General features: G+C 41.2%; 1 protein-coding gene across 3 annotated transcripts; it reads right to left on the bottom strand.

Moving 5' to 3' along the window:
- Positions 1-78: 78 nt before the first annotated feature.
- Positions 79-23,513, bottom strand: RNF141 (ring finger protein 141). Of its 3 annotated transcripts, none has more exons than XM_004593789.3 (6): positions 23,376-23,513; positions 13,849-14,040; positions 10,444-10,552; positions 8,473-8,654; positions 6,203-6,310; positions 79-529 (listed from the first exon to the last, which is right to left on the bottom strand). In XM_004593789.3, exons 2-6 carry the CDS (start codon positions 13,989-13,991, stop codon positions 379-381), a joined length of 693 nt encoding a protein of 230 aa, XP_004593846.2. In that variant the 5' UTR covers positions 13,992-14,040; positions 23,376-23,513; the 3' UTR covers positions 79-378. The 3 variants fall into 3 exon arrangements, with proteins under 3 accessions (XP_004593846.2, XP_058519370.1, XP_058519369.1); XM_058663387.1 differs by lacking the exon at positions 23,376-23,513 and adding an exon at positions 22,971-22,988; XM_058663386.1 differs by lacking the exon at positions 23,376-23,513 and adding an exon at positions 18,349-18,564.
- Positions 23,514-25,823: the final 2,310 nt, after the last annotated feature.

The following is a 25,823-nucleotide window of genomic DNA, read 5'->3' as shown; positions in this document are numbered from 1 at the left end:
CATGTTTAGTCACTTAACGCTTTCTCCAGTTTTTAATTTCACGGCTTATTTTAAATCTAGACTCCAGAATATTCTTGCCCTGAAAAACCGCAGTGTGATCAAAAGCCTCTGGAAATATTGCTGTTATTGGCTAGCAAAGGACTCAAGAGCAATTAGTTCTAATGCACTCTAAAACAAATAAATAGGGAAACATGGTCTGAAACAGCAAATTTTAGCTTATGATCAGTGGAAGACATGGATAGTTTATATTAAAAACATGGGGCATCGTGTGAGTATAGCAAAAATAGGAAGGTAGAGAAACTTATTGTTTATCTGTGCCACAGCAGTTTTCGTCCGTGGTCGAAGTGCGTGGCCCGCAGCAGCAGCTCTTCCCGGGGCTCACGGCCGGTGCGGCTGGCCGGCCTCATCGGCCATGTTCAGTATGTAGTTAGCCATATCATCTTCAGTGGGCGCATCCGACACCACCCAAGACTCATTTGCTCCAGTCATCTGTAGCCGACAGATAGGGCAATTCCTGTGTCGATCACTCCTGTGAGAGATAGCAAAACATTTTCTCCAACAGGGTTTACTTAATAAATTATTTCTTTTAAACCAACAGCACAAAACTACACAGTGAAAAATCTCCCCTTCCCATCCTCTTCAGTTCTCCTCTCAGGGACCACCCACCTCTACCACCTTCTTAGAATCAGTTTCCTCTCAAGACAGCCTCAGGCTGAACAGGCTTGCCCATACTACAGCTATTTATTGTTTTTTAAAATTTTTATTTTTATCGGAAAGGCAGATTACAGAGAGAAGGAGAGATACAGAGAAAGATCTATCTGCTGATTCACTCCCTCAGGTGGCCACAATAGCCAGAGCTAAGCTAATATGAAGCCAGGAGCCAGGAACCTCCCCAAAGCCCCAAGGCTTTGGGTCACCCTTGACTATTTTCCTAGGCCTCAAGCAGGGAGCTGGACAGGAAGTAGAGCAGCCAGGACATGAACCGGTGCTCGTTTGGAATCCCAGAGCATGCAAGGTGAGGACTTTAGCCACTAGGCTACTTTGCTGGGACCTATTCTAATTTTATGGTGGTTTACATGGAAGCCAGTGGAATACAGTAGCCAGAAACGGGTTACTACTTATTTTCCTCAAAATATAACACTGGTAAAAGGACTGAGGAAAGCCCCTTTGATTAACAAGCAATAAGAAGATCTAATAAAATATAAAAATGGAGCAACATTTGAATAAAGAGATGGACGATGATTTTTCTGATAGGGTAAGAGCATACGTACATGGATCACTTAAATAATCTGTTTTCCAAAGGTATTTTTTTTTAATCAGCATTGATTTTTTGGAATTCAGAAATGCAATATTTGAACCAGACACATGTTATGCCAGAAAAATTATTTTTTTTCTTACCTTTCAGTAAAATCAAAGACTAAAGTAATAGAATTATATCAACTTTTTTTGGGGGGAGGGCATCTGTGCAAAAATTTAGAAATCTGTCAAAAACTAAATGTGAAAGCTAGAGCTGACATATACTGTTCAGATTGATTCCTGGATCTTTGAGAGAGATTTTACAAGATAATTATGTGTGCTCTTCTGTACACTAAACGTCACAATTTAAAAATTGTCAAGCTGTGCTTCCGGCTAGCAGGAACCAGATTTATTTTCCCACTTAAAACAACTGAAACACATGACAAAATCATTCCAGCTTGCTGCCTTGAGAGTTCCTCGAGCCCATCTGAGAAGAGGAAACTGAGCCAGAGCCTGGCCAGCTCCCCACGTTGAAGAGACAGAGCTGATGTTTGGGAGGCCAAGGCAGTGTGGTTCCCAGGGCAAGGCACTGGCATGGAGGGCTACCCAGAGAATCCCACATCCTATGACCCACTGCACAGACGGCACAGTCCTGACCCGGGACTGAGGAGACAACCTCCAAGAAATCCCACTAGTCAGATGGGAAAGCCTCCTAATTCTGGGGTGCTGAGCACTCAGAAGAGTTTGCTGGATAAATGGGGCATAACAAGGTCTAAGTTAAACACTGCACTAGTCCCGCCTAACAAATCATAAAAGCAAGACCCAAAAAGGATCAAACTGTTTCTAAGTAACTTAACTATTCCAGACAAAGTTCAGGAATATTTATAGAAATACAGAAACATCAGGACCTAAAAAGGTGAGATTCATGATGTCTGGCATCCTTTTAAGAACTACCAGGCAGCAGCAGAAAAACATAACCCATAATGAGAAGAAAAATCAATCAGAACCATCTAGAACTAATACAGGTATCAGAATTAGAAGAAAACTACAAGTGTATTTGGTTTTCTGTTTTTAAAAAAATCTTTTGAAAGAGAGCAAGCTTCCTTTAGCTCGTTTACTCCCTAAATGGGTACAACAGCCAGATCTGGGTCAGGCCAAGGCCAAGAGACAGGAATGCCAATGGCAGCCGAGGCCCAGGTATTTGGGCCACCATCCTCTGCCTTCTCAAGTGTGCTAGCAGGAAGCTGAACTGGAAGCAGAGCAGCCAGGACTCAAGCTGTCATTCTGCTATGGGATGCCGGCATTACAAACAACAGCTACACTTGCTGTGCCACATCCACCAACTCTGCAAGTATGTTTCATACGTTAACAAAAAAAAAAAAAGAGCAGACATTCAGGAGACACAGAAGATGTTAAAATATCAAACTCCTAGAAATGAAAACTAGTATCTGAAGCTAAAAAAAAAAAAAAAAAAGATACGCTCTGGATGGGATTACTGGCAGATTAGACAATGTGGGGAGTGGTGAATTTGAAAAGCCATAGTAACAGCAACTATCTCAACTTAAAACACAGAGAGAGGTTCAAAACAGACTGCCCAGAGAGGAAAATGATATCACCAAGTGTTCTAATAGGCAGGATCTGAGCATCATAAGCCTACAAATCCAACAAGTTCCATAAGTGTATAAGCAGCATGAAGGAAATCATAATCCAAATTGCCCAAAGCTCTGAAGAAAAATCTTAGTAGCGAGAAGGGTAAAAGGGCACATTACCCACAGAGGGCAGCCCCTCAGGGAGACAATGCAGGCCGAATGAAGGTGGAGGAACAGTAATAAGGTAATGCAAATCCTCCAGGTCTAGAACTCTATACCTAACAATGTCCAGACCATCCAGAGAACCCCAGGGAACTGCAAAAAGCTGCTACACAGACAGAACTAATGGATAGATGAATTCAAGTAAGACTGCAGGACACGACATTGTTACACACAAAAATACCACATTTCTATATCTTAGCAATCATCAAAAATTCAAACAAAGCATAAAATGTGAAATACTTAGCAATAAATAAATAAATAAATAGGAAAACATACTGTGTTTTGATGAGATTCAATATTTCTAAGTCAATGTTCCCCAAATTGATCTTTTTTTTAACACAATCAATCAAAATCTTGACAAACTTTCAGTAGAAAATGATACGCTGATATTAACATTTATATTGAAATGAATAAAATTTCAAATATCCAAAATGATTTTGAAAAAGAACAAAGTAGGTAAATGTGTCCTGACTGTATTATTATAAAGAGACGCTAGTCAGCAGTATTATACAAAATACATACATGGAATAGAAGAGCCAGAAATAGACCTATATTTCAACAACTGATTTTTGACAAAGATACATAGGTGAAGAAAAGTCTTTCAATAAATTGTGTTGGAGCAAAGCGGTAACCAAAGGATAAAGGAATCTGATTTACATCTTATAGTATATATTAAAAAAAAAAAAAGCTCAAGTGGGTCACACATCTAAATGCCTCAATGTAATACTAAAAACTATAAAACTTGTCGAAGAAACAGCTTCCATGATCTTGGGTAAACAAACTAAAAATAAATACAGGTTAAGAGGACACTAAAATCACTACACATCATAAACTGGTAAGCTGGACCTCCTCAAAATTAAAAACTACTTTTTGTGAAAGCTACTCCTTTTTGTGTTTACTGACTTATTTTCATCTACTTGTAAGCTAGAGTAATAGACCAAGAAAGCTGCTAACCGATGGTTTTCTCTACAAACGCCTGGCAGCCAGGGCTACACCAGGCTGATACCAGGAGTCTGCAACTCATGTGGGTGGCAGGGGTCCAAGGACTTGAGCCATTACTTGTTAACTCACAGGATGCATGAGCAGAAATTGAGTCAGAAGCAGAGGTTCTGGGATTCAAATTGGCACCCTGATATGGGATGCAGGTTGTCCCAAGTGGTGGCTTAATTTACTGTTCCACAACATTCACTATGAAAGACATTCTTTTTTTAAAAAAAAAGATTTATTTTATTCTTTAAATTTTTATTGGAAAAGTGGAAATACAGAGAGGAGAGACAGAGAGGAAGATCTTTTGTCCGATGATTCACTCCCTAAGCGGCCACAACGGCTGGAACTGAGCCAATCCGAAGCCGGGAGCCTCTTCCAGGTCTCCCACACGGGTGCAGGGTCCCAAAGCTTTGGACCGTCCTTGACTGCTTTCCCAGGCCACAAGCAGGGAGCTAAATGGGAAGTGGAGCTGCTGGGATTATTACCGACACCCATATGGGATCCCGGCGTGTGCAAGGCAAGGACCTTAACCACTACGCTATCGCACTGGGCCCTATTAAAGACATTCTTAAGAAGATGTAAAATGAGCCATGGAGTAAAAGACAATATTTGAAAATCACATTATTTCTGATTTAGGACATGTATCTGTAATACATAAAGAACTCTCATTTTTCAGTTACACAGAAATAACCCAAGAAAGAAATGAACAAAGATTTGAATGGACGCTTCACCATAAAAGACATACAGAGTAAATGAGTATAAGAAAAGATGCTCAACATCTTTGAGTCAATAGGGAAATTCAAATTACAATCAAGAGATACCACTATACACTATTAGAAAAACTAAAAATAAAAAAAAAGAAAAGCTAAAAAATATTGGCAAAAATTTGAAGCAACTAGAACTGATGCTGGTGGGTGTATGTAAAATAGCATAATTATTTTGAAAAATGGCAATGTCTTCAATAGTTGAACACATACCCAACACTTGATCTAGCCATCCCAATTCTAGATTTTTATGTAAGAAAATCCCTATGTTCAAAAAACATTTGTCTGCAAAAATGGGTTTACCAGGTTTATTTGTTAACAGCCAAAATTTGGAAACAATCCATTTTTCACCAATAGGAAAATGACTAAGCAAGCAGTGGTATATCTAAATATGTACAGTACTCAGTAATAAAAAGGAATGAACTTTTATCACATGGTACCTCATGTACACAAACAACCCTACATAATTATACTGATCAAAAGAATCTAGACCAGAAAAAGTATACTGTCTGATTTCATTCAAAAAAATTATAGAAAACCCAAACTGCTTTGTAGTGACTGAAAGCAGACCAGCAGATATCAAGAATCAGGAATAAAAGGGTGAAGAGGCTTTAAAATGGAGTGGAAGGAATCTTCAGAGTGATGGATTTGTTTTCTTGACTGTAATGATATTTTTGAGTATGTACAAATGCATACAAAGAAGTGTTCTCTCAAATGCTTTTAAAATGATGATCTTTACTAGCTGACCTTGGAAGCTTGCCCCAGATCCAGTTTTCAGGGATTTAGCCCTTCTCAATACATACAAAGGATATATGTAGAATTGAGGACAGGTGCCAGCATTGTGGCAAGTGGGTTAAGCCTCTGTCTGCAATGCCAGAATCCCAAATGGGCAATAGTTTGTCTTAGTAGCTTTAATTCTAAGCCAGTTCCCTGATAATGCCCCTGAGAGAGCAGGAGAAGACGGCCCAAGTCTTTTGGACCCTTGCATCCATGTTGAGGCTGTGGCTTCGGTATGGCCCAGCCCTGGCCATTGCAGCCGTTTGGGGAGGTAAACAACAGATGGAATATTGATCTGTCACTCTTTCTCTCTGTAATTCAGCCTTTCAAATAAATAAATCTTTTTAAAAAAAGAAATGAGAAAAAAGCCAGAAAAGGGAAGTGTTTCGTTCTAGATTCAAGCCAGTCCCAAGTCTCCTTATAATAGAAGTGTCAAAACTAAGTTACATTCCTACATCTAATAAATTTCAGTTATAATAAGTTTTAAACAGTAGGATGCAAACCATAAAATTTAAAGTACTAAAGAGTAAAATCTCACATTAATTATGTTTGTACTTCACAAAGTTTCTTCATGGGTAGTTTTCCATTTGATCTTTGTCCATTCCATCCAGGCCATGGATAACTTACCATTTATCAATGCATTTCTGACAAAAGCTGTGAGCACATGGCAGGATGAGGTCAGCTCGCCCATCCATGCAGATGCAACACTCCTCCTCATCGGTCAGCTGCTTGACCCTGCAATGGGAAAACTGAGCTGAAACAATGATATTCTCTCTCACTATGCTTTATACTTCATTTTTGAGGTTTTAAAAAGCATTATTGAGCTTCTTTAAATGCACTATATAAAGCATAGTATATGTGCAAAATCAGAGATTTTTGAGATAGCAAATGTATTATGGAATAAGTACTAAGAGGTAAATTTCAGACTGGATAAAAGATAAATTCTATAGTGACTAAATAAAAATGAAGAAAAACAGGAAATAAGTCCTTCTGAAAATAACTCAGCCCATTTAAATCACACTGGATTTACATAAATGAATTCAAACAATATATAATGTATTTACTATACCGGATACAAAGTTCTTTAAAACACAGTTCTTGCCATTAGGCTCGGATAATGCTGATGCTGATAATGGGCATACAAGTAAATACTGTCAGGTGCCATGGAAAACTAAGCAAAAAATCACAAGAAGTCAAGAAAGTGTCCTAGCTAAACAATCAGGCATTATTATGTCTCCCAGTCTTTTGAGAGCATCTGAGAAGAGACAACATATTCTTCATGAACATAATTAAAGTTGCAGAAGAAAAAAATATTATTGTAAACCTATGAGTAAACATCATCCTTAGCTTTCAAAACAGTTAAAAAAAAAATCATCATTCTGAAGAGGGAATCCCTGTCTTTAAAGATTAACTATGAGACACTGAACGAGAAGCCTCAACACAACCTAGAATGGTATTGTTAGAGTCTGGGCCAAAGCCCCCGGAGTTTATTGCGCCAGCATGCTGGGGTCAGATCGCACTTGGGGCACACAGGCCAGCCAAGCAGGGCAGTCGGACCCCAAACGAGCCCAAGACAGAAGATTATATAGGCCCTTCTGGGCTGGGAAATACATCAAAAGTAACAACCTTAGACATGTTAATTGTTTATGGCCTTCAGGCACAGGGAGCCTGTTCCGTTCCCATGCCCACTATCTTTATGGCTCATCCCATTCTCACACCCTCATCTTCCTCCTGTTCCTGGGACCAAGAAGAATTGCATACTTGCTCTCCCCCCGCCTACCCCCTGCACCTGGGTTCACAAAGTTGCGAGGCAGCAAAGAACAGATTTATCACTGAAGAGGAATCCTCTCAAAGTCCGGGCGCCTCCTGGCCTAGCAAAGTAGCAGTTTTCCTCAGCACAAGGGAATCTCACACTGCCCAATAAAAACATACTGTTCTAGCATATTAATATACTATCATAGCATTTACCTATACTCCAACAGTATAAACTTGGCATGGCAGTAATATATGTACAGCTCAAAGCTAGAAAACTGCTAAAGAGAAGCAGGAAACAGTAACTGGGAAACATGATTTACTACACAGTATTTGCAGGCTGACTGGTTAAGAATGTACCAGAAAATACAACTGTTAAGAGGAACAATGAAAAGAAATTTGTGTTAAACACATTCCTTAAGTAAATGACACTGTCAATAGAGATGTTTGATGTCTACTTGGTGTGACAGAAAGACAGGATGTCAACATGTTTGGATCCCGTAAATCTCTTTTCCAATGAGACATTTACAGATTTAAATTATGGTCGTGACTGTCAGATGGCAACAGGTGGGGGCTTTCACACACCAAAAGCATAACAGAGAAGGAAAAGAAAGTTTATACAGAATAGTAACACATTAAGCCTGAGTAAACAAATACCATCACAAAAAATCCTGGCTGACTTCATTTCCTTGTGGCAACTCAGTATATACAGTATGTGCACCCAGTACTTGTTCATTCCTGAATGGACTGCCAAGTCCTGGTGTGAATGTTCCAAAGCTGAGTGCTCAATTAGTCTGGAATGACTTTGATAAATTCTTTGGAGCTACTTCCTTAAGGAGATTTGACTGTCTAACACCTTGAATGCCTGTTACAAGGGGACATAATTACCTCCTTGGTCATTAAATGCAAACACAGAGAGTGGATTCCTGAAGAATGGGATGACAGAAACACTGTACTGAGCTATTCTAATTTAGCACTTGAACAGTGTCTAAAGCAAGAATAATCCAAGAACTGATCTGGGAGGGAGTATTAGTTCAGACAATAGGATGTAAGAGGCCACAATGAGCACTAAGAAAACCATTAGTGAGATTTCAGCGGTTGCACAATGAAACAGAAGTGCCACAAGGTGTTCAGGAATAGCATACCTTCCCATCCAAAAACTGGCCTGACAAGACGCTCCAGAGGATGAATCTTCCTCGGGTTCTGGAGAGGCGGATCTCTGGGCCAGCACACTCACTGCTTGGCTTGTGATGTCTTTATAAAGCTGAAGGAACTGGTACAAATTCATGATGCGTGATGCTTCCACAATGCCACTACTTTTGTTAATCTAAACACACAAAGAAGATGGGAAGAAAAGTTGTTTCTCTGATTAACTTTCCAAGAAAGGGGAAAACAAATATTTAATCAAACATCCTAGAAAATAAGTTTTCAAAGTCTGTAAAGGACCTAAAAAAAACCCCCAAAAACAAAAACACGCTTTTTTTTTTTTTAGATTTATTTTATTTTGTTACAAAGTCAGATATACAGAGAGGAGGAGAGACAGAGAGGAAGATCTTTTTAAGATCTTTCGTCTGATGATTCACTCCCCAAGTGAGCCGCAACGGCCGGTGCTGCGCCAATCCGAAGCCGGGAACCAGGAACCTCTTCCAGGTCTCCCACACGGGTGCAGGGTCCCAAAGCATTGGGCTGTCCTTGACTGCTTTCTCAGGCCACAGGCAGGGAGCTGGATGGGAAGTGGAGCTGCCGGGATTAGAACCGGCGCCCATATGGGATCCCGGAGCTTTCAAGGCGAGGACTTTAGCCGCTAGGCCACGACGCAGGGCCCAAAAACACGATTTCTAATGAACAATACTGCATTACCTACATCTATGGGGTTCCGTGTATTTATGACATCATTCAACACTCAACCCCATAAAGCAGATAAGATGGTATTGGAGGTGGACCTTTAAAGACACTGTAAATGCAGAATGCGGCAGAAACAACTGACCGATTGGGCAACACCATTCTCACTCAACATGGTTGGCAGAGTCTGAATCTGTTTTAATATCTACAACTTTTTAAAATGATTCAGGAGCATTCCTAGTTAGTCTGATCCAAACTAATCTTGGTAATCACGTTTTCTAATGGATTTTTAAAAAATGGGGGTGAGCGTTTGGCACAGTGCTTGGGTCACCACATGGACTGCTCACATTCCCATGTGGGAGCACCTGGATTAAACCCCAGCTCCTCTGCTTCCCATCGAGCTTCCTGCTGATGTGCATCCTGGGAAGCAGGTGAAAGAGACAGAGTACTCATTCCTTACCAACCATGTGGGAAACCCAGCTGGAGCCCTTGGTTCCAGCTCCGGCCTGGCCCATCATGGCTGGCCCAGGCATTTTTGGAGTTACCTAGCACATGACTCCATCAGTCTGATTCTCTGTCTTTTGCCTTTCAGGTAGGGCAGTGTTGTGGCGCAATTGCTTTAGCTCCTGCCTGGGACGCCTTCATCCCATACACAAGAACCAGTTGGAATCTTGGCTACTGTGTTTCCAAACCATCTTCCTGCTGAAGTTCATTTTGGGACACGGCAGATGGTAATTCAAATACTTGAGTCTCTGTCTCTGTCTCCCACATGGAAACCTAGATGGAGTTTCTGATTCCTGCCTCAGGAACGGCCCAACCATTCATTTCAGGAGTGAACCAGTAAATAGAAGATTCTTTCTCTCGCCTTGGCTTCCAAATAAAATTTTTTTCTTAAATAAGAAACAACAAAAGAACTTATTCTACTTAAAAAGAAAATTATGAACAAGCACTAAAATGTGCTCTTAAAAGAAGTGATCTCCTGAGATAATTTTAATGATACAATCTTAGAACTAAGCAGTGTTATCTTACAACTCCATAGTCACCTAAAATCCTGACAGAGAAGCGGTTGATAAGGATGAAAGTTTATTATCATTTTCTTCAGTCACAAAAAAAATCCACAATTGGTGAGATTCAAACAATTAACTAGAAAGCAATAATAGTATCAAAATTATGTTTTATAAGACCACCAAAATACTACTGCACCATACTATTAGATGTGGTTCTAACCATCAAAATAATGTAAGCTCCACAAAGGAAGTCTCTCTCAGGCTCACCTTGGTACACACCACCCGTACAACCACTTTCCAAAAGGCAGAGGAATCAGACCCAGGTTGCACCTCAAAGAGAAGATGTTTTTCCTGGCCAGAAGCCACTTTAGCAGTTCTAAAAAAAGACAAGTACATTTATTAATTTTATAAAATGTTACAGAACAGAGCTATGAATCCAGATTCAAGAAGTACTTTCAAACATCAGGAAATATGCAAAGAATTGCACCAATAATGATTGTAATAATCAGATTCTTAAAATAGGGATACATAATATTTCAAACATAAACACAATATGATTTTCAAGGTTTTAAAATTAACAACTTAGTGGAATATTTATACATATCTTTTTCTATCTATATGGCCTTTAAGATTCTACAACATTTATGAAACACAAGTCCAACGAATCAGGTGCTTAAAGGAAAAGTTTATTGGCTAGCATTGTGATAATGTCAGCACTTTTTAATCAGAGCACTGGTTTGAGTCCTGACTGCCTGCCTTCTGAGCCAGCTCCCTGTTCATGCACCTGCAGATGATCCAAATACTGGGGCCCTGCCACCCAAGTGGAAGCCCAGAATGGTGTTCCAGGCTCCTGGCTTTGACCTGGTCCAGCCCCAGCTGTTGTAGCCATTTAGCAAGTGAACCAGCAGATGGAAGACTTCTCTCCCTCTTTTGCTGTCACTCTGCCATTTGAGTAAATAAAGTAAATCTTTAAAAAAATTTTAGCTGGTTTTACTCATCCAAATTTTGATTTGTTCTTGGTTGAGTTCTTATTTAATCAGCACAATACATCTCTGTAAAAGTTTATCTCTTAAAGATAATTGGGACTTGATCAAGGAAAACAAATTATTTGTGACATCTTAAGTATAGCTTTACCGTCTTCTCCTACCAGAGTAATTTGAGAGCCAAAGGATCTAATATAAAAATGTAGCCTGTTTGGAAGATAATGAGTTCAAAGATCTACTGTTTTGCTGCAGTTTCCTTTTATCATTGTTAAGATTTCTCTCCAAGCACCAGTGGGGATATCACATCTAAGTGACTAACACAGCTAAATAAAATAAGAGAATCAAAATTGAGCAACTTGTCTTAGGAAATAGTCTATCAGTGCAAAGACGCCACCAAGCTATACTTCTCCCACACTGGTGTAACTTTACAGCTCTCACAGTCTTGCATTTGTGAAAGGCCCACAATGACCTATGGCAACTAGTCTCAAGCATCAAACCCAGTTCAAAGTGTCCTGTATTAAACAAACAAAAGGTAAATACTCTTAATTATCACTTCTGTATTATCCAGTATCCTGCCCTGTGCATGATCTCATAGGAGCATTTTATCAAATATATTTGGCCAAAAGGCCAAATTTTATATAATAGATGGCTTTGCGTGCATCTATTCTAAGACTCTAAAGGAATGGCAAATGTCAGTGATCACTGTTCATGAGTAGACATTAAAAGTACTCTATTTTTAATACACTATTAAATTCTCCATCCTATTTTACTTTAAAACAGTCTCAGAAATAATGTTTTACACATACCATTTGGGTGGCTGAAAGCAATCAAACACCAAACTCTTAAAACCTATGACTATATTTTTATGTGAGATCAGACAAGATACAAATAGTAAAATGTACAATCCCATTCACTGCTTCCTTTCCCTGCTCCTCTCCTGTTCCTGAGACAAGTATAGGGAATATTTTGGTGTGTCCTCGTCTAGCTTACTTTTACATACATGTATCTCCACATCAATTTTTAATGAATAAAATCTACGATAATTTAAAGAAATGATCTCTTAGGAGATCTTTTTCTTGTAAATTTTTATTTTCATTTTGTTCAGGAGGCAGGAAAAAGAGGTAAGGGAAGATTTGCCATGCAAATAAATGCCTGTGCCAGCCAGAGGTGGGCCAGGCCAGAGCCAGGAGCCTGGAACTCAATCTGGGTCTCTTAGGTGAATGGCAGGGATCCAAGCATTTGAGCCATCCCCTGTGGCCTCCCAAGCTCTGCATCATCAGGAAGCTGGGATTGTAGATGTGGATGACTCTAACCCAAGCACTGAGATAAGGAGTTCAGTCATCCCAAGTGGCAGTCTTAACCATTGTGCCAAGATGCCAACCCTCCTTTTTCATTCTTGACTACTAGCAGCAGACTGCAGCCATGTCTATTCAGGTGGTGTTCCATTTTAATATAATGTAGTCCAGATTACCAAGTGTATCTCTTGTCATCTAATAAAGCTAATATAAAACCTAAGAAGTAGGTTCATATACCTTACTCTAAGCTATTAGTGAATTCAGTATCTTGAGTTTACATACCACATGGTCCTGGACTGGCAGGTGATTTTATCTGGCTTTTTGGGTTAAAAGAAAGATAATATAGACAACAGAAAGAGCTTCAGGCTCAGAGAAAGCTGGCTCAGCTATCAATATTTGGACAATCGAGGCAACCAAATGTTCAATCCTCAGCAGTGTTTTGTACACTCACTATGTGAGTTCAGTCAGTGTTGGTTAAAGTGGAGGATCTCATAAGGCATCTGTAATAAGTTCTAGTAATTCCAGGGATAGAAATACATAAAGAAAAGGTATGTGAGCAGTATCAGAGCAAGATTTCATAGAAAGAAGTGACTTCTCACCTTTTTATAAGGCAGAAAAAATGCAAAAAGGCAGTATTTAAAAATTACAAAAGTCTGTGGTCATTCAGCAACAAAGAGCTCTGAATTTTAATAACTTATAGATTATATAAAAACTGATTAAATAAAGAATAAATTCACAGAAGGCTAAGTCCTATTAGGTATGCTAAAAAGGCAGAGAAATTCATATTCCATTTTTAGATGAAAATTTATTCAACAAAGTTAACTGAAAGGTGTTGACTAATTAGGAATATAAATGAGTATCTTATTCCTCAGTGATGAAAAGAATCTATCATATATATGTGTATTTTATGTATTTTTTCCTGATAAAATAATGACTACGTAAACACACACAGGACATACACATCCAAGGGAACTGGCTGCTGTATAGAAACCTTCTCAGTGTTACTGGGAGTCTTGTCTAGAGTAGCTAATCAGCAACATCCACTTCTGTTATGGACCCCTTTAGTGCTTTCAAGCAAGAATCAATTTATAGTCTTTAAGTAGACAACTGCGGAGATGGTTGTGTACTACCGTAACTCAGAACTGTGTCAATGTGCTTGTGGTCTGCATTTCAAGATTTCATTTTAAATTCCTTCCATTTCTTCTGTTCTCATCCCAAATTTACAGTTACACAGAAAGTCTAGTTGTAACAGACATGCAGGAAGTATTTGCTATCTCCAACTGAACACACTGTCTAACCAAACAGTTCTTCTGGTTACCTCTGACACAGCCCTGACAATAATGGGCACAGGTGGGGTGGGGGTAAAAAGTAACATGTAAAAGAGCAAGCCTTACACATCGTTAAGCTCAGCTACTCTCCCAAGAAATTCTTCGTATGTTAAGGAGCCACTTTCTCGAACCAATGTGACGTGTTTTGCTACTTTCTCTGGTAACTTGCTAATAACCAACTGGGTCTGATCCGAAATTTGTTGTCCCATGATGAAATGATGTCTTTCAGAATCCAAAGAATGTTGCTTCACATAGTTTCTGTCAAATATATATAAAAGTTATGTTTACACAGCAATATATAAAAACAATAATGTATCCATCCTTCAAAAAATAAAAAGCTAAAAATGCAAGCAGAGTTACATTGAGTCTAAAAGTCTTACTAAATGACAATTTTTAAAGACATATTTCTATTTTTTTTTCAGAATCACATAGCTAAATGAAAAAAAAATCACAAATGTTATTGGGAAAGTGACAAACTTCTAAATCCTATAATTTTGCCATGTCAAAAAACTACTAACACATATATGCACACAAACAGCATTTGAATGATTTTGCTCAACAGGAAGCTTATTTTCCTTACTTAATTTTTCTATGGACAATAACTATCTACCTGTTACATCATTTATTTCTTAAATATTCTTAATGAGCAGTTATATCTACTTTCTGGGTAAGGAAATGGAACTCCGTGTCTTTAAGTTGTACAGTCACTAACTGTTGAAAATGAACTTTGAACTTCTGGTTTTCATATTCCAGTGTTTGCACTCATGCCCATGGTGATAGACTGCCTCATGAGATTGAATTACAGCAACTAAAAACTTTGTTTTGGGATTATTTATAAAGGTGCAACTTCCTTTAAATTTTAAAAATATATTTTTTGGTTTCTAAAATGCTAGAAAGTTTAGCCTCCTCACATTTTCCGCCTAGGGAAAAAAATGATAGTTCTTTTGTTCTTTAATTCCTCTAGGTGTTTTCAATTTAGAATTTATATACTTTATTTTCTGGGGATAGTGTTCTGGCCTTGGCATCCCATACGGGAACTCATTTAATTCTGGCTGCTCCACTTCTGTTCCAGCTCACCGTTAAGGTGCACAGGAAAGCAGCAGAGGGATGGCCCAGGTCCTTGGGCAAGGCCTGCACCGTGTGGAAAACCAGCCCAGCTCGGCCACTGCAGCTGTATGTGGAGTGAACCAGCAGATGGAGCAACTCTCTTTCTCTGTGTGTGTGTGTGTGTCTAGCTTGCTCTAACTTTGCCTTTCCAATAAATACAAAGGAAAAAAAAAAAGCATTTGTTTTATACAAATGGAAATATTTCAGTTAAAAAGTTAGATTACAACTTATGTCATCTCTATCAATATGGATCAGTAATTTGTTGAGTTTAAAATTTAACCACAGTTCATCCTGTATCTTGCAAAGCCTTTAAAGGTACAACTTCATGTATGATGGCTAGTGAAGAGTTGCATGTGTTTATTACAGATATCTCTTTTTCTCTGGAAAATAATATTTTACCAGAATATCAGGCAATGACCTGAGCATGTGGTTAGAACTGATGATAAGCTAACATTTCAGTATTTGCCTGTTGTGATATAGGTAATCTCCTCAATACAAACACAACCACTTCTGATGGTACAAAGAGCTCATATCTGTGGACCACTTCCCCTGTGTGACATACTCACTCTACATATGCTCACCAATGCATTCATTTAAACTCCCTGCTAATCTCTTTTCAGATGAATAGGACAGTGGAGGAAACAGGCACACAGAGGCTAAAAGGACTTACCAGAGTCACATGAGGTAATCACAGGGTGTTTTTTCCTCAGTATTTAAAAATACAGAAAATGAAAACCCAATCAATGGTAAAATTATCTGGTTATCCCCCAAGAAATTCTATTTTATTTATTTGTCCAAGATTATCATTTTGTTTCACCTAACACTCATACCATGTAATCAGGCATAATAGTATCAGTTTTATGGAAAAAACTGCCAGGAAACTTACCTAATCATTTAATCAGAAAATAGAATTATAACTTAAACATGTAAAGTTAATAAATACATAAATTCTGCCTTGCTAAGAAAATTTAATGCATTGCACCTGAGTTTTATTCTTTGTTACCCTAAACATAGGAAAAGTGCACTTATACTAAAAAAGGAAAACTCGGGCCCAGCGCGGTGGCCTTGTGGCTAAGGGTCCTCGCCTTGAAAGCACTGGGATCCCATATGGTCTCTGGTTCTAATCCCGGTGGTCCTGCTTCCCATCCAGCTCCCTACTTGTGGCCTGAGAAAGCAGTCGAGGATGGCCCAAAGTCTTAGGACCCTGCATCCGCGTGGGAAACTCAGAAGAGGTTCCCGGCTCCTGGCTTCAGATGGACACAGCTTTGGCCATTTGTGGTCTTCCTCGCTCTCTTCCTCTCTGTGTATCTGACTTTGCAATGAAAATAAATACATCTTTAAAAAATAAATAAAAGTCTCTGTCTTCCTCTCTGTATATCTGATTTTCCAAATAAAAATACATAAATCTTCAAAATAAATAAATAAATAAAAGGATAAACTCTACAATTACTGTTATGAATCTGAGCCTACTTTAAAAAGATAATGAAAGGGAGCTGATGAGAATCCAAGCCACTAAAAACAAGCACATCCAAACAAAAAATGTCTAAAGACAAAATCATACTTTTAAATATAGCCAGATGGATTTTTAGCAACTGTATCCAAAGAGAAACAATTAAAGACCTTAGCTTACAAGAGGTATTCAGAGTGTTCAACACTAGGGATTAGAATGTTACAGACTAGGGATATTTCAAAGCACACAGTATTGAATGCCTCTTTTTATTCTAAGCAAGGACAGTTTTTTTTTTTAGGATTTATTTTTATTTGAAAGTTAGATATACAGAGAGGAAGATCTTCCGTCTGTTGATTCACTCCCCAAGTGACCGCATCGGCCAGAGATGAGCCAATCCAAAGCCAGCAGCCAGGAGCCTCTTCTGGGTCCCCAACATGGGTGCAGGGTCCCAAGGCTTTGGGTCATCCTCAGCTGCTTTCCCAGGCCACAGGCAGGGAGCTGGATGGAAAGCGGGGCTACCAGGATTAGAACTGGTGCCAATATGGGATCCCAGTGCTTTCCAGGCGAGGACTTAAGGCGCTAGGCTACCGTGCTGGGCCAATCAGGGGCAGTTTTGAAAACTACCTGCCCCCCCTCCTACAAAAAAACCTTATAAAACATAAAAAGTATAATCTGAAAGGTTTATAGCGGTGATTATAAGGATAATAAGAATTTACAGTGCAGAGGTCTCGGGGCCTGTGTTGGTACAGTGGGGCTGGGTTGTTTGGGACACTGGACTCCTGTATGTGTGCTGGTTAGGACCCTGGGTGCCCTACTTCCAACTCAGCTCCTTGTTGATGTTTCTTCAAAGGAGGACGTGGGCCCCAGATACCCCCATGAGAGTCCAGAATGGAATGCCAGGCTCTGGCATTACAGTCATATGGGGAGTGAACCAGTGGATAGATTTTCCTATCTATCCTCCGTCACTCCTTCAAATAAACAAACAAATAAATTTTATAAAAAAGAAAAAAAAGTCATTCCAAAGAAAAGAAATTTACCAGAAATATTCTACATATAAATTTGTATTTCAACACTATAAATTGCCCTTATTGTTCTAATCCAATCTTGTCAAAATACTGCAAGCAGCCAATGGTGGCAGGTGATAGGAGCCTCTGTGTTTCTTGTCATGGGACATAGCTGAAGTTACAATGGTGAGCAGCAGCAACAGGTTTGTTGATAGCACCAAGCTTTCCATATACAAAGAGAATAGTAACACAAAGCTGCAGCAACCAAATGAGAAGTGCTAAGTGAAACTGCTACAGGAGGCTTCAGTTTCATGTCCAGGAAGTCAAACAACACTGATTTGAGATCATGCCAGTTTGGGGACAGGAGTGTGGTAGGGAGATTACAGAATGGCAACAATAGATGGACTAACATTTTACTGATGACTGGAAGACAAGACTACACACCTGCCCAATATATAAATGGCCAAAACCAAAACAAATGATAGTAATTGAATAACAGACTCCAGATTGAAAAAGAAACTGCTGGGCCTAGCGGCTAAAGTCCTCGCCTTGAACGCCCCGGGATCCCATATGGGCACCGGTAATAATCCCGGCACCTCCACTTCCCATCCAGCTCTCTGCTTGTGGCCTGGGAAAGCAGTCGAGGACGGCCCAATGCCTTGGGACCCTGCACCCGCGTGGGAGACCTGGAAGAGGTTCCAGGTTCCCGGCTTCGGATCAGCGCGCATCAGTCCATTGCGGCTCACTTGGGGAGTGAATCATTGGACAGAAGATCTTCCTCTCTGTCTCTCCTCTCTGTATATCTGACTTTGTAATAAAAATAAATAAATCTTAAAAAAAAAAAGAAACTGCTAAAACTAAATACATAATATTCATGTGTCTAATAAATACTAAATGTCTGAAAAGCCAACTATATAAAAACAAAGATAATATTATATTTGAAAGAAGTTAAAATATAAAAGGCCTGAGCTTAGTTTTAACCAAATTAGGTTAAATATGCCTTACTCTTGATAGAAGTGGAGGTCCAGAATAAGGAACCTTCCATGACATCGCTTTGCAATGGCTAGATCATGTTGAAGTCTGAATTCAGCTCTGAGAAGCCTTACTTAAAAAGGATACCAGTGAATTAAAACATATTCAAAGTGTTAGAGTCTAGGAAAGGTAACAAAGTAATTTGCTCAAAATAATCATAGTTTGGTAATAACATGATACCTTTGTTCAAATAATGAAAGAACTGAGGCCAGCTTATGGAGTAAAAAGCTAATCCTCCACCTGAGGTGCTGGTATCCCATATGGGTGCGTTTGTGTCCTGGCTGCTCCACTTCCAGTCCAGCTCCCTGCTTGTGGCCTGGGAGCACAATGGAGGATGACTTAAGTACCTGGGTCCCTGCAACCACATAGGGGATCCAGAAGAAGTTCCTGGTTTCAGATCAGCTCAGTTTTAACCTAGTATTTTACTGCCCTAAAGAAAATTCCTACAACTTTCCTGTACCAACCCAGTTAAACTATAGCTTGAGTCTAATCAACTTGACTCTACCTACATTACTCAATAAAGGAAACTTTAAAATATGGTTCCAACATTCAGTATCTATCTATCTATACATATACACACACACACACACACACACACACATATACATATGCCCAATAATTGAATCAATGTGCTGTGGAAGAGGTAAAGATTTCTACCCTTTCATGGTCTTGGCTGGGCCTAAGAATTAAAGCATTATACAATGGATTAATAAGAGAAGCACAGTCTTATTTAGTGATTTGTACATGTACATGAACTCTGACAATAAAAATGAAGACCCGGGTCCGGTGGCATGGCCTAGCGGCTAAAGTCCTCGCCTTGAACGCCCCGGGATCCCATATGGGCACCGGTAATAATCCCAGCAGCTCCACTTCCCATCCAGCTCCCTGCTTGTGGCCTGGGAAAGTAGTCAAGGACGGCCCAGAGCACTGGGACCCTGCACCCACGTGGGAGACCCAGAGGAGGTTCCAGGTTCCCGGCTTCGGGTCGGCGCGCATCAGCCCGTTGCGGCTCACTTGGGGAGTGAATCATCGGACGGAAGATCTTCCTCTCTGTCTCTCCTCCTCTGTGTATATCTGGCTGTAATAAAATAAATAAATCTTTAAAAAAAAAATGAAGACCCAAAAACTGAGACACTGAAGGCTGAAAGTAATTCAAACTGGATTGGAAAAAGAACAGTACAGTGTGAAGATGTGACCAAAGAGGTTTGGGTCAGAGCAGGATACCGTGGGATAGTACCTAGAAAAACAACAAAAAAAGGCTGTCCATGGCCAGCCCTGGTGACCGCAAGGTTTCCTTCCTCCTGCTGTGGGAGGGGATCTTTCACAAAGGAGTTTATTCTACTTTCAGGAAGAAAAACAAAGGTCAACCTGTCCTCTTACATCTGCTGCTCTTTAAAGTGCCTATAACCAGCCCAGCATGGTAGCCTAGTGGCTAAATTCCTCGCATTGCATATGCCAGGATCTCATATGGGCGCCAGTTCATGTCCTGGCAGCTCCACTTCCCATCCAGCTCCCTGCTTGTGGCCTGGAAAGCAGGTGAGGATGGCCCAAGGCCTTGGGACCCTGCACCTGCATGGGAAACCTGGAAGATGCTCCTGGCTTTGCATCAGCTCAGCTGTGGCTGTTGCGGCTACTTAGGGAGTGAACCAGCAGGCAGATCTTTCTCTCCGTATCTCCTTCTCTCTGCATATCTACCTTTCCAATAAAAACAAAACTTTTTTGTTCAAAAAGTGCCTGTAACCAAGATAATCCTTAAGCCGCAAAGCATATTTGGGGTGGCATATTTCACTCCCCTACACTGTCGATCAAACCCATACTACAACAATCTCAGTACCTTACTGAGTCTTAAAATATTTCCCTTTGTTTCTGTGTTGTTTTATTCTGGTGCCCTTTGACTGATAAGGTTTACAATGCAGGACAGTATCTCAGTTTGTCATCCTGTGATTGTGTTTGGTATTAAGGAGACCTCGTTACTAACAACTTGGATCAAAATACAGAAATAGTCACCACCTGAACAAGACGGCCTGAAATACTGATTTTCAACCTGGTTCAGGAGGGGATGGCCTAGAACTTTTATTTTGAAAACTGATACACATGAATGTCCATCACCAGCACAAAAAAAATTGCACACTGTGCTCTATGCAATATAAAACCACAGCTAAAGCTGCATGCTCACAACAGTCCTGCGCCGTAGTGCCGTTTCCAGAGTCCAGGTTCCACGGCTCTGCATAGACTTCCAGCATGGCACTGGAACCAGGGAAGTGGCAGGCCTGCCCCACTGGGAGATCCTGAGGATGGCAGCTGCATTCTCTCTCCTGGCAGCTACTCCGGTACACAGCAAAAGCTTACTGAATCAATGCAGTGCATACTGTTGAGAGGTTCTGTCATTCACCTGGCATTTCTTTTGACTCCTGTAAATGTGTTCATTTCTTATTGCTAACTTAGAAGCACAAGTCAAAGACACTTAAAAGAAAACTGTAAAACCAGCTTGTCAATATGTTATTTATACAAGTTGGAAATGTTCATTATTTCAAATGAACAAAACAGCCCACTGTAGATCATGGAGCAAGCATCCTGCACAGGAACACGGTCTGCAAAGCACTGGTACAGAATTCAGCAAAGGATATGTAGTTCTGATTTCTCAAAGAACTGGAGGATGTCAAACTACAGAGCTTCCTATAATAGAGCCATGTGCTTTCAAAAGACAAAAAAAAATTTGAAGGATTTTTCTAAGTAAAAGAATTGTTATTTTGAAACTCACAAAAACACCAGGAATTCCAAAAACGCTACATTCTCTAGTGGGTGGTACATCCTCGTACAGTTCATCACTTCTTTTTCTAACAAACAAACTGTTGTAGTTCAATTATGCCTCATAACTCAAAGACCAAAAATTTTAAAAAGAAAAAAAATTTAATTTACAACTCAGGAGCAAGCATTTAATCTAGTCACTAAAATGTCCACAGCTGGTATCAGAGACCCTGGGTTCGCTCCCCAGCTCTGGTTTCTGACAGTAGCTTCCTGCCAATGCAGACCCCGGGAACCAGTGGTGACAGCCCTTGCGTGGCAAGGCTCCTGTCACTTATGTGAGACTGATACTGTGTTTTAGGTTACTGGTTTCACCACGGACTAGCCCCCAGTCCTTGAAGGCATTAGGGGAATGAACTAGCAGTTAAGGGCAAAGGGGGTACAATCTCAAAATCAATCTATCAATCTCCCCGTGTCGCCTTCGGGCCTCTCCTCATCCCCACAGTATATATTCCATCAAAGGCAGCAAAACCAAAAAACTTACACAAAACTCCAAAATGTACAACAATCCATTCATGGAAGGATTAAACAAGAACTGTAAAGTATGAATTGAAAATTTAACAGAGATGACAAATACTGTGGTATTCAGAAAACTTCTCCAAAACTATTCTCCATCAAATTTTCTAGCAATTTGACTTATAAGATAGATACTTATCACTACTTTACCACCACTAAGTAAATACTAAGTACTATAACTACTTCTTACTCAATCTCTGGCACTGTAAGCAGACATCAGCTGTTTAAGATGAAAAAAGCAATGCAGTTATACACAGTTAAAACAACCAGGCCATGATCACCAATCAGAATGTTTGGCTGAAAAGACCTTACAAAAATTACAGAAAGCATTAGAGAGGATTTGAGAGTACTGAGAGATTAAGAACACAGATTTCTAGCAGCACATAGATTCTAACATCGCATTTACTGCATACATTTCGTATTTAGAAAAAACATATTAGGTTTGCAAGAATTCTCTCTGGATCTTCCTTGCCTTTTGGGGAGAAAGGCAAAGGAAGTGTATTCGTATCTAGACTGGAAGCAAGAAGTGGCAAAGAAAAAGTTCACTCACTCCAAATGACAAAGCATTAACGAACTTCAGGAAAGAGCAACTGCATTCTCCAAGTAAAATAATCAGAAACTGAAACCGACCGGCAAGAAAGCAGAACAGGAAAAAAAATTCCATACTGCTTTGGAGTTCTGGATAGAGAAATCCTCACCGGTCAGAGGGGTAACTTCAACACAGAGATCCTTAATTCAGCATCCTTGGTCTGGGGCAGCTCATGTCCCAGTTGAAATAGTGAATGCCTGCAGCTCATTTTGTAACAAGAAAAGGGGATGTGAAAAGGTGTGACTCTGTGCCAAGGTGGAAGAATCATAAGCAGCTGGAAGCGAGTTCCAGCAGCTTTTAAATATGCCCGAGAAAAAGCTAGGTATCCTTTGGCAGGTCAGACTCAGGCTACGGAAGTGTACCGCCAATTAACAAGGGTGATTGGGGACAAAGGAATAACAGTGTGTCTGTCCACTTCCGCTACCAAGACACAAACAACTGATGAGAAATAATTGCAAAGGCGAACACACAAGGCTTCTTTTCGTCACGTAATTATTACAATTGCTAGCAGGGAAGCGTTTTTTCCTCAGGTGGGTTTTAGGGTAGCAGCTCGTCTGCGAAGCAGAGGCCGCTGGGAAGCTATCAGCCATTGCTAATATAGCCACGGTGGGGCTGGTCAGGCAGGTGGACAGCCGCCGCCGAGCTGCAGGACCAGGCTCAGGGCTTCTTATCGGGAGCGGCCTACCCCACAGACACGCGGCGGTCATTCTTCACCGCGGCCTCAGACCCACCTAAAGCGCGCCCGGAATCTGAACAAACAGCCAAGTACCGGTGGCCAACGGGCTGCGCCGGCGGTAATATTCAAAAAAACGGTATGCATTCACTCAGGCAAAACCCTCTTTGGGTTCCCCAGAATCACCCCCACTGCAGGACAGGGCACTGCCACCCCCGGCAATTGGACAGCGCCAGGTCTGCAGACGGGCAGCCTCACAGCCCAAGCTGAGGCCTGGGAAGAGCGGCGGGGCCAGGCCGCTCTCGCTTCGAGAGCCCGACCTGACAGCAGAGGGCTGGCCCAAGTTTCTACTCTCCGCCTGAGAGTCGTAGAGCACCTACGAAGGGACAGAGCGGAAAAACAGCCTGCGGAGCTCACCCCCAAGTTCAAGGCATCGCGCTCCGGAGGCGCCTGCGGCTCAGACCCGCGGACGCCGGCGGCTCGGTCGGCGACTCTGTCGCGCTTCGGTGACGTCACGCGGTCCCGCGGCGCGTTGCCTGGAAACGCTGGCCCAGCCTTTCTCCCCGGCGCTGCGCCTCACTGGGCGACCAGGTAGGCGAAGCCGGGGAAGCCTTGTGAGAGGGGCGGGACGGTGGCCAGGTCGAAGGAGGGTGTCCTGCCAAATGGCATCTGGAGAGACCTTGCTTGGCGGGTTCCTCGAGGCAAGGGCTGCGTGGGCTGGCTTGTATTCGGCTCTCTTGACGCCACCGTGACAGCGGGTGTAGGGGAAGCCGCGGTCTTGTTAAGGACTGGGTTCCAAGCCACTTACTAGGCCACCAACCCGCGACTGATGCCTTTGTTTCTTTATGGTTACCCTCACGTGGGAAGTAATTTGGCACAGTTCTTCTCATGAATAACAAGTGGACGGTTAGTGTTGCTTTTCAGGGTATCGTAGCACTTGCCATCATCCGGCCTCTCTTGTGTGCCAAATACTGCTTCATACACCTTACAGGCAATGCTGTTTATTTAGTTTCTTCGGATTTAAAACTTCTGTTTTTCAGACAGGAGAAACTTCTGCTTTTCAAAAAATATCAAGAGTAAATTATTGTAGAAAGTATCTATGGAAATACACATTTGAAGCAGGTTGCTAATCTGACTTTGTAGCAAAAAATAAATATTTTTTAAAAAAGATTATATTTTTAAAAACTGTAACTTGGAGGCTGTGACCCAGTTTTTAAAGTGAGCAGAAATTTTTAATATAAACACATGTTCAACATCATTGATCATATTAGTACAAGGAGGGGCATTGTGACTTAGCAGTGGCAGCATGCCATGTGGGTGTCTGTTAGGGTCCGGGCTGCACCTCTTCTGAACCAGCTCGCTGCTGATGGCCCAAGAAAAGCAGCAGATGATGGCCTGAGCCCCTGTGCCCCGCCACCCACGTGGGGGAGCCAGATAAAGCTCCTGGCTTAATCCTGGCCCACTCCCTGCCCTTGTAGCCATTTAGGGAGTAGAAGAGCAGATGGAAGATATTTCTGTCTTGAACTCCACATGCAGGTCTCCCGTGTGGATGCTCAAGTATTTGAGCCATTATCTGCTTTCTCCTGGGCACACATTAGCAGGAAGCTGGATGGAATGTGTTAGTCAGGACTTGAACTAGGCACTTGGATGTGGGATGTAGTGTTTTAACTGGTAACCGAATTCCTGCCTCTGTTTCTTTAAAAGCTGAACACATTTTCTAGCCCTTCCAGTCCCAGGAATTGACTCAAGTGAAATGAAAGCTCATAGGTGTCAGGTTTGATTTCGGGCTCAGAGTCAGACAACCACACAAAGTACTGTTGAGCTCAAAGCAGACTTTACTAGGAGAGCTCCCGGGAGGGTTCACTGCTCCAGCACAGACGGCATTACAGGAAAGTCGCCCCTGGGGACTGTGGGGGAGGAGATAGCAGAGAGAGAGTCTGACAGACTGCTCCCTGATGGGAGACACCCCAGGACCATTCCACATGACAGGGTGACCCATGAGGGAAATGGCTGCCCTGGGCTTTTACCCATCTTAGGTGTGGGGGCTGGGGGAAGGCAGTATGCTCCTCAGTTTGCTCATGCTTGTGACTTTGACGTGTCATCATGGTGGGTGTTGATTTTCTGCGCATTTGAAACATTTCTGTATTGGAGTGTCTGTTTGACCTCAGCAGAGATAGCACTGAGGCTAGTGAAGCTCTCTTCTGTTGATGGCTGTCAGGGGGAGGCAGGAAGGAGAGCTAGCACCGGGACTCCGTCTACTGCTTGGTGTTCCAAGGTCACCAGGTATTCCTGGCTTGTGATGAGTTTCTTTGTCCATTGATGCAGTCAGCCCCTTCAGGAGTTTGTTCTGCTCGACCTAACAACAGGTACAAAAACACTACACGTAAATATTACATTATTTGTTATAGACCCAAGTAGGAAATAAATAAAAAAATACATCACATCTTTCCCACATTAATGGAAAGCAAATTATAGGTTATCTACTGAACAATAAGAAAGGGACGGAAGCACACAGCATCTGGATCAAGCTAAATCATACTGAATAAAAGAAATTAGGCAAAAAAATGAGAAAGTTGTGCAAAGACTTATAAGATTATTGAAAATCAAACTAATCTTTAGATACAAAAAATCAGATCAGTGATTGTCCAGGGTGGGAGACAGAAAGAATGGGTGGAGGTGGGCGGGCAGAAGTAACAGAAGAGTGTGTCACAAGGGTGGTAGGAAACCAGTTACGTGAGCCATTACCTGCTGCTGCACATTAGCAGGAAGCTGCAGTAGGGAGCAGCACAGGGACTTGAACCTGGGCACTCCAGTACAGGATGCAGGTGTCTTTTTTTTAATGTTTATATATTTACTATAATACTT

Source organism: Ochotona princeps, chromosome 4, assembly GCF_030435755.1.
Source record: "Ochotona princeps isolate mOchPri1 chromosome 4, mOchPri1.hap1, whole genome shotgun sequence".
Lineage (NCBI taxonomy): Eukaryota > Metazoa > Chordata > Mammalia > Lagomorpha > Ochotonidae > Ochotona > Ochotona princeps.
The sequence above is the reverse complement of the archived record's forward strand: the minus strand, read 5'-3'. Positions and strand labels throughout refer to the sequence as shown.

Bases quoted from the DNA above. Each gene is read 5' to 3' on its own strand.
- RNF141 (XM_004593789.3), bottom strand. From the start codon at position 13,991: ATGGGACAACAAATTTCGGATCAGACCCAGTTGGTTATTAGCAAGTTA. The intron at 8,655-10,443 runs GTGAGCCTGAGA...TTGTGTGTTTAG, and splicing joins TACGGGTGGTGTGTACCAAG to ATTAACAAAAGTAGTGGCAT. The intron at 6,311-8,472 runs GTATGCTATTCC...TTCCCATTGCAG, and splicing joins GCCAGTTTTTGGATGGGAAG to GGTCAAGCAGCTGACCGATG.